The following is an 18,630-nucleotide window of genomic DNA, read 5'->3' as shown; positions in this document are numbered from 1 at the left end:
TTAGCATCAACCACTGTGTGCCTGGCTTTATGCAAAGAGGGACAGAGCGAGTGAGCCTATTTGGGAGAAATGCATTTAATAGCTTGAGCACCACAATCTTTTTCAGATAAAATGATTTAAAAACATAGTGCAAGAGGACTATGAATTAATAGACAATATTTTGCCTCGTCCAGCAAGTTAAATGAGTGATATAGGAGCGACGACGGACTATTCGTAGTCGAGATCATAATTTTGTAGAAGATATCATTTATACATTTAAGTCGAAAAAAGTATGGCGTTAGTTCAACCATATGCTTTCAGACTACCTCACTCAAATTTTGAATCATTGCTTTGTGATTTTAAAAACTTACAACCTGTATTTTGCAACCAATCAGAATATAGTCAAAGTCTATTGGCCGATAAAAAACTCAAAATTGCTAGTGATATATTAATTTGACAAAACAAATCATTTACGTACGAACTAAAGTATTACCAATGGAAATTGGTTTTGAACCAAAGTATTGATTGACTTTTGTTGTTAGTTTTTTTAATATACATGGTCCTCTATCGCCACCAAGAAGGTTCAACGATCTCCATATTCCATGTTTTTTCGATCTGCGCATACTTTTCATTGCCAGCGTTTTTTGTCCGTTGCTTTGTGATTTATGGCCGATCAATTTTCAAAACTCGTTTTCTATTAATTCTCGACTCTAAATAATTATAATTACCACTGTCAATGTGTTTTTGAAAAGTGTTTTGGCTTGAAAATTTTTTCCATTTGAGAAAATCTACCAAAATAATATTTTATTTATATAAAGCAGTTATAATACGAAAAGGTATGATATCATTGTGCATAAAATCTATTAGTGCTATGTTGTAGTTTAAAATTTGGTATAATATACCACTCAAATTTAACAGCAATGAATGTTTTACTTAGATGGATACACCGAGTCAAATCTTCATAACAGAAGAAGATTCTATTACGAACCTTTCATCATAATTTTAACTAGGTACAATAAATAATAAATGAACAATAGAATAATTGTGAAATCTTCACAAATTAAATAAATATATATATTCATTAAATTCTGAAGAAATAACTTAATAAGTATAACTCGAAGGATGGTATATAAAACTTTATGCAGCATATGTTGATCCTGTGATGTTCCTTCATTTGGAATTGGCAATTTATGTTAGTGTCGTAACCAGCTTGATAAGACGATGGCTGCGAACAGGCGAATAAATATAGTGACAGCTGTTTTTCGTACCACTCGACCTAACGTCGGCGGCTAAACTCAGAAGACATTAGTGGCGCGAGAATGCCGTCTAGTTTCATTAAATTAACAAGAAATTGACGTCATCATACCAATACATTTCTCAATTAGCAGACACGTAAATTACTTACGCACGACAGGCTGCAAGGAAAAAATATCCATCCTTAGTTTGAGTATCGCACTTCGGAACGTTATCGCAGTTTGGAACATGAATTCTCACTCGCGCAGATAGAGTGCGAAATCGTTTGTACAAATGGTTACATTTTGAGAGTGTGGTACTGTGATTTAAGGTCGGTTTTTCAGTAATAGTCTTCATTCAGTTATTTGCTTTTGTCTTTAGGGTAACATAGTTAGGTAAACAAAATGAAGCATCTTTGTGTGGCTTTCTTGCTACTGTCATTAACAGGTAAGCTAGCTTTGTTTATATTTGGTACTTGAGTTTGTATGTTCTATTTACTTTCTAAAATTTCTTTTTATAACGTACTTAAAACAGAAAAACAAGTTCCGACAGATTAAAACGTTTTAAAAACGATCTTCATCTTGTTATGGTTCCTAATATATCTGCAATAAATTTCAGCACACATATTTTATATTAAATACGATATTTATGTATATAATAATTGTAGATTTCAATTAATATATTTGTTGTTCAAACCTTTGTTTAGTAAATTGCTATAAATATATTACTTACAAAGTAAGAAACTCGTAAGCTTAACCATTCTAGCCCAAGCAAAAAGCATCAATTCTTCTAAAATACTATTTTTATCAACTCGTACATACTTTTCAGCTTTTTTCATAACATCATGCAAAGCTGAAATGGGTTTGGATTTCCCGGAACATGATGGGACAGACAGAGTCATCAACCTAAAAAAGAAGAATTTCAACAAGTAAGTTCAGAGATCTATGTTTAAATTTTAGATTGTGCAATGTGCATGGTATATGAGTGGAAAGTACAAAGTATATTTATAATTGTATTAGGCTAAATTTGCTTTAGAATCGTATTAGTTCATCGGGATAAAACAATTGTTTTACATTTCCAGATTTTTGAAAAACAACGACATATTATTGGTATACGTGACACAACTCGACAATTCAAGTGATCCTATTGAAATGGCAGAGTGGGATCGTATAGAAGAAATGCTGGAGGTTATATGTCAATTATTTCTTCTAATTATCATTTTTTTGTCTCCTTTTCTTCATATTTTTTTTTCTAACATTTCTTCTTTCTTAACTATCTTCTTAGATCTTACATGATCTCTAACTTTTAATATTTCTTTTCACAGCTCGTTGCTCAAGTAGTTGAAAGAGAATCGATCGCTATTGGTGTTGTAGATATGATTGATGACACAAAACTGGTAGAAAAATACAGTTAGTCAAATACATTTTCTTGTATATATATATACGTTACAATTTTCAGATTGAAAAACTGTCGAAAATTATAAAATAATATAATATATACACACAAAGGCCAATATACAGAATACACATTAGATTCAAATGTGTATCATACTACCAAAATGCACGATTGTAAGAATACAATTACCCATACCATATACTGTACCAAATTTTATATAGCCGAGTGACTTCTCGTGTTTTATCAGTTGTCCACGGTGTAATACCTTACTGGTTCTCCAGTACAACTTAAGTTCATTTATAAATAGGTTAGTGTTATTGCTCAAATCTGAAGACATCATGCAAACCATCAATTTTTTTTAATAATAAAAAAAAATGAAAATATCTCTCATTATTAAAGCCCAGACATCTATTAGATTAATTACATCTGTGCACGTGACCTTATCAGGCATGAATGAACACGCCAATATATTGACGCCACATCATGCTTAGTGTTCAACAACTATAAATATTCATTTATGCCGGTATTCCTCTGGGAATTGCTGATTTGCGATTCCCGTGACCCTGGTAAGAATTCATGTTTGATTGTTTACTCGGCCAAACGTGGTCTGTTGAATACAATCCTTCTTCTACCATGCGTGATGGAATCTTTGCAAATATATATCATTTTTAAATCGTATATTCGCCAATTGAAAACGCATATTTTGTTTACAGATTTCACTGAAGAAGGTTCCATATTTGCTTTCAAATTGGATCATATGATTGAGTTTGATGGACAAAGGTCGGCTGATGTCCTAGTAGAATTCCTACTAGAGGTAAGTTGAGGCTATGTTTCAAAAAATACTAGGAAACAGCCTTTGAATAAACAGCATGTTACATACTTTATTCAATTTTGGTCGTTCAAAGTTGTTGAAAATTCGGGTTAAATTATATGAGAACAATTACTTTATAGTTGGATGAGTACCCAGTTGAATACATCAACAGCCAATGCGAAATTGAAGGATTCAGAAGAAATACTCTTCCTAAAGTCATCGGATGGTTTGAAAGTAACGACACCGAAGGTATATCATTTTTAACATCCTATTTCCTTTTCGTTTTGCTTTTATCAGTCTTCATCGTACTATGATCAACATAAACATAACAGCAACAGAACACAAAACTAGTTTTGAACAAGGTAAAAAGTTTTAGCATTGATTGAATTGATAAATATAAGAACCTTTATTTTTAGCTTACAGAGACTTCGTTGATGTGGCTCTTGATTATCAACCAATGACCAGCTTCTACGCTACATTCGACAAACATGTAAGTGTATAGTGTAATATCGATAACACTCTGACCTTTTTGTGAGAAGAGCAAAAGTACATAACGTTTTTTTTGCCTTGTGGTTGATGCCCATATCATCCCAACAATTTGTGTCTCTATTAAAAAATTAAACACCCGTTTTCGTTCAGAAATAAGTTCGTGTTCGGGTTTACAAAATTCCTACTGTTAACACCACATCAACTACCTGTTTTTTACATAAATTCTTGTATTTTATGTAAGTTCTATTTTATTTAGATGGCCAAGCATCTCGGCATATTCGAGTTGAATCAGATTGAATTTCACGAACCTTATATGAAGAAAGGATGCACCATCCCTGGCGAACTTCCCCACGATGAAGAAACGATAAAAGACTTCTTGGAATGTCACAAAAGATGGACATTAATGAAGTTGAGACCAATGGATATGTATCACACATGGGTAAGCTATATGGTATTCCAATATTCTTTTCCGTGCAAAACAAGAAAGCACTGTTTAAGGAAGTGCACGTGCACGGGCAAGGAAGTACAATAACAAAGCGCAGTACCGGTAGACTACGCAACTTAGGAAGAGCACCTAGTTCACGAAACGAGAAGAAAGAACATTCGTGACGCAACGGTCATGCTTGACGGATTGAAAACAGTGTTCCCATGAATTATACCAAAACAGCGAAATCATACGCGAAATATCGGATCATATAGGACACGGAGTAAATTTGAAAAATATATGTAGTCTGGCGACTACTTCCATCTTAGTGTAACGAAATTAAAAATCCATTTGTCTGATAGCCTTGAGAAAATCGATTTCTTCGACACCAAAAGATCGCTCAACATCAACAATTCATCAAAACAATTCATGTGGCCATTTCGTTTATAATAATGAAACTTCATCAAAGATTCAAGTAATACTATTGATACTTTTTAGGAAGATGATGAAGATGATACCCACATTGTCGTATTTGCTGATGAACATGATCCAGAAGGATATGCGTTTTTGAATACTGTGAAGGAAATCGCTTGTCATCATGATGATGATAGCAATCTCACCATGATTTGGATTGACCCAGACGATTTTCCACTGGTATTTATTTTTTGTTATCATCATGAAGCTTTAATTTGAACGAGAGCAACATTTCATTTGTTACAATTGAAGGGTAAATGGTTAGCACGTATTCTGACCACGATCTGACGCAGTTGAACTACAGGCATTGGAAAAATAAAAATATAATTTGTCAATTAATTTTGAACTAAAAATAAGATATTTTTTCCATTTCCTTTTCTTTAATTCCAGCTTCATGCATACTGGGAACGAACATTTGGAGTCGACCTGAAAGACCCCTGTATTGGAGTCGTGAATGCAACTGATGTAAGTTTCTTTCGCACTAGCGATCCACTCCGTCATCGTGGGGTCACTATATAAAAGTAGTCCGGTTTTTGTAACGCGCAACTAACTACTGTTCTTTTTCCCCACTGTTTTTGTGTTGAGGATTTTCAAAAGTTCATATGACTGTAGCAGATTAAGACTAATGCTGTGTGGTATTGCATCGCCCTCCGGCATTTTGTTTTTTTTGTGGCATTTCGTTTGACCAACGCTAGAGACATTGTATACGTTTTCATATTACTATTCCAATAACATTATTTGTATATAACCTAGTATATTAAAACAAAAAAAAATGAGCAGCCCATTTATTTGAAAAAACAACTACATTTCATGGTAATTTTTTCTTATTTGTGATATTTCACTTCAATTGTAATCAATTGCATATTTAGGCCGACAGTATCTGGATGAATTTTTCAAATGGAGAGCTTCCAACAGAACATGAACTTGATCATTGGATTCATGATGTACTAGACGGCACAATTAACACAGAGGACGATGACGATGATTACGTCATGGATGAGCTAGCTAACGATGATGATGACGACGATGACGATGATGATGATGACGATGATGATGATCGCAAATCGCAAAAAGAATTGTAAACAATCAGTTTCACGCAGTCAAGTTTTTTTGCATTTCACAACAGTCAATATTTTACCCGACATTTTTATAGTAGAGATAAATTTTCTTGCCAAGATTAACTAAGTGTAATATGATGATGAGAATTGGCGGTAAACAAATTTAAAGTAAATTGGTTGTATTTGTATGTATTAAATAAAAACTCTCCAAAAAATATTTTTTATATAATTTGTCCACTGGTCGAACAAATTTATAACTCGGTTTGATGAAAAAGTATAACTGGTAATGACATGTATATCTCCAAAATTAAATGGTTTTCTTATCAAAAATTTATGATTCACGGGAAAGTCTGTGGAAAACTGGTTGCCATCTTTGTATAAACCAAATTCTAATCTGTCTCTAGGTCCATATTTTTTCAATAGCCAATCTTGTGGTAGTTTGGGTATTTTTTTTAACAAAAGCTGTTGTGTAGATTACGTTTAACAAAAAAGTATTTTTACGACAAATTTATGTCACGCAATAAAACTGTCTAGAGTATTTTAAGCCTACTACTGAAGTAATTGTAACCTATTTGTTTGTAAATAAATGAATAATATTCCCTTTATTTGTTTTCTCAAATAAAACGGAATCAGACGTATATATTATTTTATGCGTTGTTGTCTAATTAGGATTGAAACAGTGTAATCGTGCTATAAGCTTGACGGGCAATGTTCTGTTCTGCAACGTGTCAGTTCAATTCAGTGAATTTCTTTCTATATATATAAAAGTTTGGTCGAAGAATGGCCCATACCCATAAGTAAAAGTAATAGGCGTAATTAAAGAATCAAGTCGACAACAAGATTTTGTTCAGACTGAAGCTATAGCTATATAGTTTTGAACCAATCGTATAACCGCTTATACTTAGGCTCAGCGGTTAAGGCGTCAGGCTCAACTAAATGGTTAGCAGTGCACGATTTTTTCACAAATTTGTGCATAATCAAAATATAGGATTTTGATGTAGCCGGTACGGATCATTCACATTTCTTGAGTTTATAAAATAAATTGATAGTTTCTTCGGTTTTCCGAAGCGTTTGGCAGATTATTGACTATTTTCATGGGTAAAAAAGTATATAAATAAAAAACCATAATTGTTGTTGTCAAGTAATATTTGCACGCATGATTTGCAGCTCGATTAATGACTCTAATCAGGATAATGATGAAAGTGCACGTGTACTGTCGCGTCAACTTCCTCGCCGGTTTCTTCCTTCCTTTGTTAAAGAAATACAAAAGCTTGTTTGTGAAGTTACTCATGAATCAAGATTATTGTATTCATGTGACAGCGGATCCAACCGTCTGCTCCCTGAGAAGATAAACCATTGTATACCTGCAAAATTGATACTACAGCGCGTTGGAGTCATGTCCGTAGCGGATTGACTATGCAATTAATTCTTAAAGAAACGTGTAGGTCTATTATCCTGATATCAAATTTTAGGCACTATAGCTGAAGGTAGAATCGCTTGACTTCATTGAGTTTCCGTGTATATAAGGGGGTATGTGGTCTTGAGTTGTAATGAATTGCAAAGAAGAAAATTTTGCATGCAGCTATTTTATCTATCAGCCGCGTATAACTTACGAGCTGACCAAATTCGTCCTCTTAGTCAATTTAATCTCAGTTGGATATTTAAGAGTATGAATTAACAAATCCTTATCAAATTTTAGTATCGAAATAAAATCTTTAAAGACTAAATGAAATGACGCACAAAGAATAAGCATCTTTAGATGTAAGTAATGAGCAAGGTCTTGAAATCCCAAAGAAAAAAGAGATCATTAGATGTTGTCAATAACTTATCTATTTCTATGTTTTCTAGGGGTTTAGAAAAATTATTTGTTGAACCCCAAAAAAGATGTTTTCACTGAGATGGAGTCTTGGTCTATGGTTATTTCTACTAGGTACGATTTTGTTTTATCTTTCGTGTGGAATACTTTTCGAAAGTATAATAATTTACGTGAAAACACCTGGAACCCATTCGATTGTTCAATTCGGGATTTTTAGCAAATTCTGTTATTTTGTTTCACACAACTGAACTGAAATATTTTGACATTTGACAAGGCGATAATATGTTGATGATGTATAATAAGTGAGTAATGATCAATCGCCAGCTTGCCTTTATGCTTATACAGCATATATTGTGAAAATATTATGAATAATGAGAATTTCTTTTGTTTCTTCTGAATTGCAAATGAAACAAAAAGGGTTATTCAATTTAAAAAGGTACGAGAAGTGGTTTCGAGACAAAAGGGCCAATGTTGGAATTCGAAAACATCGTTATTTGAAAAAATTACAAAGAAATAGATGCTTTTTAAGCTGGTGTTTAATCATAGTTTGTAGCAATATTAATCAAATATTTTGATGAAAATTTTAGTTTAGATTTCAAAGCATACGCGTTCCACATTTTCTAGAAAACAGCTTTTTAAAATTTTTCTTCTGGGGTAAAGCCATCGAAGTCTAGTTTTACAATCCCCAAAACGCAATCCGAACTTACCTTGAAACTTTGATTATTTTTAGTATCAGGCGTGGCTGTTGCGATGCATGATGACGAGGATTATGTAGATGAAAACGACGACCTGTTACAAATGCTTCTAGACCACGTGGTATGTTTACTTTATGCTTTCTTTTTTCTCTATATTTTATTCTTCCTCTCTATTGTGTAAATATATTATATTTGGTTTTAATTTCGTTCTTCTTATTTTCACAGATACTGCACCAAACGCTTCACACTCAAGTTACGATGGTTCATACAAAAACGGCTGAAGTTCCAAAGAAATGTTACAAATTTTGTGCAAAGAAAAAGGAAAATAAGGAAGAATACGCTTTTGATTGCATAGAAGAATCTCTCAAAATGAAGGAAGATAAGAAAAGTATGTTTAAATGCAAGTTCATGAAATTTAATTGACACAACCAATCTTGATAAAATTACAATGTTTGTGCAATGCATAAAAAGTAAGATTAGTAACTAGTAACTACACTTGTAAAATCACAACACAAAAATACATTCACTTAAAATATATGTAAATAAAATTGAGTAAATCTACGAAAAAAAGGAAAAATAGTCGGTGAAACATCCAGTGAATATTCTAGAAACTTGACATTGAAATTAACACAATTTCAATATGGATCAACGTCACAAATCGTTCTTCCTATAACGTATAGCGAAAGTAGCTAAAATATTTTTATGAATAATAGCTAAATTTGTATTGGCTTAAAGTAAAATTTGGATTTTTATGAATTTTACCCCATAGAAAATATATAGAAACAGAGGGAACTGTTGTAGTAGCTGATACATGCTCAACAACTATTCAAGTATAATTGGTATTTTTTATATAAAGCTTTAATGTCTATTGTCGTTACCCGAGCTCGTTTTATGTGTGGTAATAAAATGGTTTCCCATTTCGTAAAATATAGCATAGGGCAATCAGAAATTAAAGCACTGTATACGATGTAGTCAAAACAACGTAAGCAATGCAAACGTGCATTGATCGGATTATCTGGGACTTGCAATGAGATCTTGCGGTATAAATGTCCAAAACTGCATTTCTTTCCGTCCTGTGTCTCCAGAAAATGTGAAAATATTTATTCAGAATAATGAAATTTTTAGTTATTCTGAACAAACAAAACTGAGATATTTGAAATTTGACCAGAGTCCTGAAACTGAAATGTGCACTGAAACGATGGAGGTCACCGATATTGTTGGCGCTATTCTACAATAGGGTAAATAAAAGTAATCAAATATCATCCGAATTGTTAGCCCAATAATTGCAGTGAGTTGAAAGATGGCTGCTAGTAGTACAGCTTGTCTTGACATTTCCAAGTTTGCGCGAGTTCATTGTCCATTCTCGACCCATATAGCCCACACCTGGCAGTCAATTGTTCGTCACAGACTCGTGAAAACGTGAGCACATAGATTAGCTCGTCAAGACTACAGAGGAGGTGACGTAGCCTCAGTCACATCAATTTTTCCGCTTTTGAATGTGAAGACGCGAGCATTCATACGACATTGGAACAAAAAAAATTATGTCTGGATCACGGCCATTTCGATACCTTTGTAATTCAAAAAATTTTGAAATTAAAATACAAGAACTTAATATATCATTTATAAATAATTTCCAACGTATTCAAATAATGTATGTAATGTATAATGTATGAGTGAGTGTTCTATTTAGGACTCGCTAAGTTGAACAAAATATCAGACATGATCACACATTAGAACCATATAGATATGCTCCAAGCAGTATTATTGACTTCACAAACTTGTTTTGAAATGAGGTGGTCGACGTTACATAAAATTGTATTTTTTTCAGGAGAGAAAGTACGAGCATTTTGCTTCAAGTGCCGTGTAAAATGCATTAAAGCGAATCTGTCCATCTACATTTAAGCATCGTATTTCAAGTAGACGTGAAAGTTGCATGAATTTCAATAAAACAAAGAAAAGAATATATCCTAATCAAGTTGTCAATTTTGAGATTATACTCTTGATCTTATGAATATGGAATTTATGTGATTGGAAAATATATATTAAAGTTTCGAAACATTGTGCGGTGCTTACGTTTTACATCTATATGTAAACTTGCAGTAAATGGGGCAATTGGACGTAAATATTTGACTAGTACGTTCAACAAGTGAGAGGAAATATGTAATTATATTAGATTCCTTTTAAATATATTTCAATTTCATGGAAGGCGAAGAATTGTCAAGCTTTTGTGCATATTATCACGGATATACTGATGCCTGAGTTTTTATAAACACGACGGAACCTACGAAAACTAAGTTGTGGTGCATTACAAATTAACAAAGATAAGTAAGATTCTCAAAAATGACAGGCAAATCATGAAAATTCGAAATATTATTTTGGATTGCGTCTTTTACTATCTGTTCTTGCTTTAAATCTGGCACAGACGCACGAAACAAGAAAAAAAAACGTAGTAGTGCCGGCAGAGTCCAATTATGTTTATGGGATAGAGAACGTTCCTACCACGCTAGGATGTGCAACACACAAAATAAATCAAAATATGCAAGTATCAGGATATTGTTTGCAAATATAGCGTGCAAAAAAGATAGGAAACGATACAACCCAGGTCATACTGGTACAAGCATTCAGCATCACTGTGGTCTACATACAAATACAATGATGTGTCACCCCGTCCCTCAAGAAGGCTTCACCCTACTAAAAACGATTCTTATACCAGTATTACTCAATGTCTGTTTTTCAAACAACTATCCTCTGGAAAAAAAGAGATAACCTTTCTAAAACATAAGAAAGTTATGTTCCTATGAGATAGCTATGTACCATTTATGGATATATATTATGCTTTTTCTAAACAGTGGTATGCGCTTTCAGGCACTTTTTGGAAATTTTTAAACCTAAAATTCAGAGGGAACTTACAGACTATGTGTTGTTCGCTTTCAAAATATTGTTATTTGTCAATCATTCGTTGAAAAAAATGAGCGAAACATTGCGTAAGATTCGTACCTAATTTTTATGCATGATTTATAGTTTAAATCAAGTTACAAATTTTGAAAAATGGTCAAATTACACCCGTACGGCGGTAGATTCAACTTCCTCGACGGTTTCTTCCTTTCATTGTAAATTTATTACTCACAGTCAATTTATGAAGTTACTCATGAAACGAGATCGCTTTAACCAACAGAAAGCGGATCCCTCCGTCAGCATCCTAAAAAGATAAACTATTGTATACAAGCAATATTGAGATTACGAGTTTAGGAGTCATGTCCGCTGTAAAATGCTAGATAACTAACTCACGAAAATGGTACATAGTTACTTTTTTAATGCCTCATGTTGAGCATTATTTACAAATAGTGAATATTAGAGTCCACTTTTGCATCGTCTGACAGCTTTGCCTTGCGTATTTGAAGAGTTTTAAAGTGGAGAATTTCAGACAAATTTTTTATGCCACATTGTATTATTCTTTAGTTTATAGTGTATTTGTTGTCGTAGAGAGTTACTTTGCATATTACAAGGTAGAATCAAGTTGGAGGTTTTGTATCTATATATAGAGGGGGCTTCCGATTTTGTAACAATGAGAAAAGTTGGCAAATTGTGGTATTCTGCACGAGTTTAATTGTTTTTTTTCGCGAAACATCGGTTTTGACTTGAATTCCACTTCATGTAATAATTCTGATTCTAATCAAAAAGGGATATTGAGTGTATTTGTCATCCCACAATATGAGAACTTTTTGGGGGTTTTCTCTGCAAAAATACTTTTCCAGGGTTGCACGAAAAAACCTCGACTTATGAACTCCACATAGTTAGTTACAGAATCATGAGTACGTTTGCGAGTAGATTAGCGTAGATTAACTATTTTGACTCATTTGTAATTTGAAACGTTCAGAATCTCCGAATCAAATTGCCGGCCACTATGTATGCCGAACGTCTGCCTCGTTATGTATATTACCTCTCTATAAAATTTAAAATAGAGACTTGAACAACATCTACCGTCATCCAATGACGTCAATTTATATGAAAACTTATTACTGTGATAACATATATACCAGGTCTCAAACACGACATGATATGTCATAAGTAAATTAAAGGATTTATCATTAGATAAAAGATAAATATCTAAAAATACTGTGAATAACTTTCTATTTTAAAAATATTCAAAGTGACTTTGGGAAATTAGCTGCTGGAAACGAAAAGAATAATGCTGCCATCGAGACACGTTTTTGACTTGTTGCTTTTCGTGTTAGGTATGCACTACAATTTCTTTCAATATAATACGTTTTCGAAATGCAAATTTTCGTCTAATAGGTCCTATTGTTAGTTATATTGTTATGCTAACAAAATACATTTATAAATATGATAAATAAAATTTCGACTGCCACCACTTAATTTGAGTAGTATATATATATACATATGAAAAAGACCAAAAATCTTATGTGCCGAATACGTATTATTGTGTGTTAATCGCATGTGAAAACGTTTATTCACCCAACGTTGTAGAAATTTTATATTGCACAACTACTGCAATATTACTGAACTCCCAAAAACTCAAAACAATAAAATAATTAGTCAAATATGAGATATTAACTTGAAGCATTTTCTGGTTTTTAGTAATGGACATCTCTGTTGCAATACCTAGCCAAGAAGAATATGACTATGAAGACGACGGACTGTTACAAATGATTTTGGATCATGTGGTGTGTCAATTTCTCATGATATATTTGTTTGAATATTCATATTTATCGTCTTTAATCATTTACTAAAATACTTCAAACAACTTAGGCCAGTGGAACCCAGCCGAATATCAGTAGTACTACAGTAAATACAAGGTAAAATCCCTCCCAAAGAATGACAAAATTTTCACCAGCGGAAGAATTTCTTCTTGGCGGGTAAACATGGCTTTAAAGTTGAAACAATCTATGCGCGTATAGCCTGCCACTCTTTTTACTATAATTGCTAGCCTATATCTTTATTGTGACTTGGCAGTTTACGAAATTGGAAACGTTGGAATATTGTTTGATACTCCCGTAGTATGTGAACTAAGATGCCGGACACCGAAACGTAGTATATGTACCAGGTTAGGGTTAGGCCATAATTTCAGGTACAAATACTACTGGAGTCACTTGGCTAGTCCTCGAACTTGTAATAGAACTAAAATTAGGAACATTCGAAATTATGGCCTAACCCTAACCTGGTACACATACTACGTCCCGGTGTCCGCCATATTGATTCACATACTACGGGAGTATGCATAACATGAATATACCCGGTGGCAATCAAGTGCTTTTCAAAAGATAGAAAGGGTAACCAACGCAAGAAAAGCCCCGTATACAATACTACGGACCTCCTGAAGTATGCGCACCAAGATGGCGCACAACCTGAACTCAGGTTGTGTACCCGGTTAGGGTTCAGGTTATGCGACATCTTGGTGCGCATACTTTAGGAGCACCCTACATATGGTGTGTTTTGGACATCTCTCCGGGGATTGGTATTATGGCAGAAATGTTGGGTGTTTTAAGAGAACAGGAGGAGCTATTTGGAAACAGCATTTTTAAAATCAATTGAATATGTCTTCTCGATGAACAAAATTATCATTTTGCACATCAATTTTACACTAATAATAAATTTTCTTTTTTAAATCTTATCCAAAAGACCTGAATTTCATTCTGAATTTTAAAGCACCTGCTCGCACTTTATCAGGATATAAGTTTCAAAATTACTTTCACATTTTCATGAACCCGCTGAATTGGTTGAAACACCCATCTGCCTGGCGCTCGAGAAATAAAAAATTTAAATCCATCCATCCATCTCCATCTGGCGCTAAACCAAACAACGCTGCATCAAGACTTCCTCCTCGCTTCTTTTCATAATTTATCTCCTCTTTGTATGCAGGTTCTTCTTTCCATTTCTCTCTCGTATTTGATTAAAACACCCATCCGTCTGGCGCTCAAGAAATAAAAAAAAATTAAATTGGGTGAAAGATTCAACCTCAGGAAAAAAATAATTTAAATCCATCACCATCTGGCGCTAAAAGAAACAACGCTGCATTCAGACTTCTTCGCTTATTTTTTGACCATGCTTTTGACCATCGTGTTTCTTCTGACTCTGATACTGGTCCCCAATTCTCAACATTTTTTTGACCAGTTTAGGTATCAGTATCGGCATTTTCCCCTTTAAGCCCGGCCTGCCTCTTGCCGCACCCGCTATTCCGTCTGTGGCTTTCCTTCTCTAAACCTTTTCTTGTCTGTCTGTTCCGCTCTGTCTCCTTCCGGCCCGTTCTTTTCCTAGCCGCGTTTTAGCCTGATCCTTTTGTTCCCTATTATTCCAGCGGTCCGTCGGTGCCACTCCCGACTCCGTTCGTCTCCCTCCCTCCTCATGCCTTTCTCAACTCCAGTCTGCGAATGCCTTGATCTCTAGCTAGCTCTCTGCACCTCAACTCTCTGGGATTTGAACCCAACCTTGCACCTGGCCTTATGCTTAACAAACATGCACGCTTCCATTGAGGCACCGGTACTGACGGGTGTTGGCGTGATTAAAACCTCACTTGATTAAGAAGATTTTATCAACGTCACACTTGGCTATCCCCGACGACGCCAATTGGCAGCTACATGACTGTGTGGGTTCGGAGCAGACGTTCATACGTTACTATTGTGTGTTCTATGCTTCACCCGGTCCCTAACTTTTCTCAATAAATTTCATCATTGCCTATTTTGGAACTCTTTATTTCTTCCCCACTCTACATAAAAACTCTGATTCCGGTATTTGTTCAATCTTGCGTAGAATAGCTTCGTAGCTGGTATTACGCTCTCCGATTGGGAACGTTGACCCAGGGAAATAAATAAATTGCAACAATCTGGTTTGCAACGATCCAACTTCACTCCAAATATGCTGCACTGTATATTTGTAGTAAAAACCAAAATTTTAGATGCTTTTCCTCACTGGGAAAACAACATTTAATAGTTTTGTTAGAAGGAAAATCATTTACAAAAAATTGTTTCAGTATTTCAGCGCATACAAATTGGATTGCAACGTCAATCTCTCATTGCCATTACAGATTCTACATCAAATTCACCACACCACCGAAATACACATTGTTCAAACAAAAACAGTGAAAGTGCCGGAAAATTGCTACAAATTTTGTGCAAAGAAAAAGGAGGAACACAGTCAACACGTGTTAGATTGCGTTGGAGAATCCCAGAAAATACATCGAAGAAATAAAAGTATGGTATAGTTACTATAATACATTAGCGTAATCATCAACAAAAACCAAACACTAGTTAAAATATTACATATGAAAATAAACAAAATAATAAATGTTAAATCAAATTCAAACTTCGAGCATTATTTGTGTTGTATATAACTAATTGTTTTTCAGCTATTCTTCAATAACGAGCTTAATAAAGGTTTATCTTTATGAACTTTGTGTCATTTTGAGCTGCCATATTCTGCAAAAAATCCCGACAAAGATAAACTATCGGCGACATAAATATATATTATGAGCATGCCTATGGTCCGCTCTCACAAACACTATTAGTTGTAATAAATGTAATTAAAATTCTCTACGTCTAAATTTGGTGTTTGTTTAGGAAAGAGACTCCGAAAGTTTTGCTTCATGTGCCGTCAAAAGTGTGATCATGCAAACCTGAACATTTACATTTGAGCGTCCTGTCTGTCCTGGGATTTTTGCACGATTGTTTGGGACTACTTTCTGTTGTGGGTAGTCTGAATCGTGGTTAAAAAAAAAAAGAATTTTCATGGATTTTTCAAAACAACTAAATAAAGAACAGTTGATAATCGAGTTCTAGTATGATAATTACTCAAGATCTTTCTATATCATAATTTTAAAAGAAATTTCTGTGTATGAAAAAATGCTATTCGAGTTTGTGCCAATATGAAGTAGGCTACTGTTTTTAATAGACTTCGTAGAAAAATAGCATTTGTCTGAAACTTCAATACTGTTAAAAAGCGTCAGTCGTTAAATGTTTATATAGTATTTCGCCGTAACTTTAATACCGTTGGGAGCGTCAGTCGGTAAACGTATCGATCAATCATCATTTTTTCGTCAACACAATCAATATAAATATATATATCACGGAAATATGGTAAGATATGAAGTAAATAAAATAAATAGATAAATAGGTAAAAAAATGATAAAATAAAAAATAAAATAAGATATATATAAAATAAATAAAAAAGTACATGAGTCGCGAGGTGCCTCGAAAGGTCTTCGAGCAGCGACACCTACGATGCTGATTCAGCTTAATGAAAAAATTCAGTTAACGCCTATGCTTCTAATTATTATTATTTATAAAACATAAAAAACGAGTAACCAAAACAAATGAATAATATGTGTATATAACAAATCTGAGAAACATGAAAACCACCAAATAGCTATTACAAACTTTTCTGAAAGAAAACGTATATATATATAAAGAAATAAATATAAATAACATTTGTTCGTAATTTCAATAATGTTGATAATTGATTTCATCGAAGGTTTCAGTTTGGGTTACAACGTGAGACTAACTCTATTTGGTCTTGCTTTAATATGCTGACGGATGTGTAGGCGTATAATAATTCAAGACTGTTATAGCAGGGCTAAATTACACATTAGGCAAGATAGGCAGGTGCTTGGGGCACCAAGGAAAAGACGGCACCACCGAAATTTTCATAGCCGAGTTGAAATGAATTTTGCTTGTTTTCTTTCTCAGTTTATCATCTTAAACCTATCTATAAATGTTTATAGGCATGAGAAATATTTTTGTAAAATATCTTGTAAATTGATCATAATTTGGCCTTTAATCAGTGATTTTCTTTCCCAGGTAGGTATCACTTTAAACCTATCTTTAAATGTATATAGGCATGAGAAATATTTTCAAAAAATATCCTGTAAATTGATCATAATTTGGCCTTTAATCAGTGATGAATGCTAAAACTTACTTATTCAATTTGGATAACACGGAAGTTAAGTTACGTTCCTATTATTAATATTATTTAGGGAACCAAAGTCTTAAGTGCTTAGGGCCTCTAAAGTCCAAGAATCGGCCCTCGGCGCGCCGTACAATAAGGCGGCGAACTGTCAATAAATTGCTCATTCATTCATTTTTATTCATACATAGGGCGCATCGGGCCATTTGGTTTTTGAGAGCAAAAATAACAGAATTTACAATGAACCTTATGGATCATAAAATACGGTATATAAATGATAGATAAACAAATTCTTTCGTGTGTAACGTAATACGTAGTCTTACGTTCATTCCACTGTGTGGCGCTTATGCGTTGCGCATTTGTTGTGTTGCCACGTGTTTTTGATTACTTGTTCTTTTTAAGTCTATCGTAACCTAGGTATCGTATCCTAGCGTTGAATACAAAAGTGCACCGTGAATATTTCTTGACTGTTTATCGTGTGAACCTGTGGACTGGGGCAACAGAATAGCCGAGTATTTGCCTGTATTCAAAAGTCAATTAAGCTGTCGTTTAGCGAGGAAGTAGACTGTCTTTTCTACACAGTGTATCACCGTCGAACGCCATCGCCTAAAAACCCCGCTACGTTACAAATTGGTGGCAGCGTTGTAAGAGCGTGGATGACGACATTGACTATTTAAAGTTTGATTTGGAGTTTGCTCAATACAAGAAGGCGAGTACTACCAGAATACGGGACTCGGAAATCTTGAACTCTAATCAACCTTCAGTTCTCTGGTCTTGCACACACAACAGAAGATTGCGTCAACTCAACAACCAAAACACCGATTGCTATCAGAGTCGAGGCAACTTCAAGTGAGTTGGACAATTCGCTTCATCAAATCAAATTCCGTTACTTGTTTGTAGAACACTTGAACAATTAGTGCAATTAAATTGGATTGATAAACGACGAACTGGACAGTGACAGACTTTTCTAATATTTGTTGTGGTTTATGGAATTGCGCAGCAGAAATCTCCAGAACATTCTCGAAACAACTACAAGTACTTATATTTCGAGTACTTCAAATAACTGTCATTCCACATCGACACAACAAAAAAACAATTCCACGTAAAATAATGAACCAATCAAAAGATGAAGATATTCCGTCAACTTCTGGCGCGACTTAAGAAGGAGAAATTATCGTATCAAGTATGTCTAACACTTTTGTTACTTTTTCTGGTTTTGCTACTGGCGTAACAACACCAAGTGTTAGGAGTAACCATACTACCATAGTGTTAGGAGTAACCATACTTCCATAGTGTTAGGAGTAACCATACTACCATTGTTACCACCCTATCTAAACCCG

General features: G+C 34.2%; 3 protein-coding genes across 7 annotated transcripts; all 3 read left to right on the top strand.

Annotated features, from left to right (window-relative positions):
* Positions 1-1,482: 1,482 nt before the first annotated feature.
* On the top strand, positions 1,483-6,501 carry LOC120327090 (calsequestrin-2-like). The gene is made up of 11 exons (XM_039393485.2): positions 1,483-1,659; positions 2,041-2,140; positions 2,294-2,399; positions 2,537-2,621; positions 3,321-3,421; positions 3,559-3,667; positions 3,835-3,908; positions 4,164-4,346; positions 4,830-4,985; positions 5,196-5,270; positions 5,675-6,501. Exons 1-11 carry the CDS (start codon positions 1,617-1,619, stop codon positions 5,885-5,887), a joined length of 1,245 nt encoding a protein of 414 aa, XP_039249419.2. The 5' UTR covers positions 1,483-1,616; the 3' UTR covers positions 5,888-6,501.
* Positions 6,502-7,640: 1,139 nt separating this feature from the next.
* Positions 7,641-10,435, top strand: LOC120327105 (uncharacterized). 4 transcript variants are annotated; one of them, XM_078111810.1, is made up of 4 exons: positions 7,641-7,793; positions 8,410-8,492; positions 8,600-8,762; positions 10,203-10,435. In XM_078111810.1, the coding sequence occupies exons 1-4, from the start codon at positions 7,748-7,750 to the stop codon at positions 10,274-10,276; spliced, it is 366 nt and encodes a 121-aa protein (XP_077967936.1). In that variant the 5' UTR covers positions 7,641-7,747; the 3' UTR covers positions 10,277-10,435. The 4 variants fall into 4 exon arrangements, with proteins under 4 accessions (XP_077967936.1, XP_039249437.2, XP_077967938.1 ...); XM_039393503.2 differs by having other exon boundaries at positions 8,410-8,495; XM_078111812.1 differs by having other exon boundaries at positions 7,658-7,793; positions 8,416-8,492.
* A 1,184-nt stretch (positions 10,436-11,619) lies between these two features.
* LOC120327104 (uncharacterized) lies at positions 11,620-17,688 on the top strand. Of its 2 annotated transcripts, none has more exons than XM_039393502.2 (4): positions 11,620-12,609; positions 12,974-13,056; positions 15,417-15,582; positions 15,949-17,688. In XM_039393502.2, exons 1-4 carry the CDS (start codon positions 12,564-12,566, stop codon positions 16,020-16,022), a joined length of 369 nt encoding a protein of 122 aa, XP_039249436.1. In that variant the 5' UTR covers positions 11,620-12,563; the 3' UTR covers positions 16,023-17,688. The 2 variants fall into 2 exon arrangements, with proteins under 2 accessions (XP_039249436.1, XP_039249435.1); XM_039393501.2 differs by having other exon boundaries at positions 11,648-12,609; positions 12,974-13,059.
* Positions 17,689-18,630: the final 942 nt, after the last annotated feature.

This window comes from Styela clava, chromosome 4 (genome assembly GCF_964204865.1).
Source record: "Styela clava chromosome 4, kaStyClav1.hap1.2, whole genome shotgun sequence".
Lineage (NCBI taxonomy): Eukaryota > Metazoa > Chordata > Ascidiacea > Stolidobranchia > Styelidae > Styela > Styela clava.
This window is presented reverse-complemented; position numbering and strand designations above follow the sequence as displayed.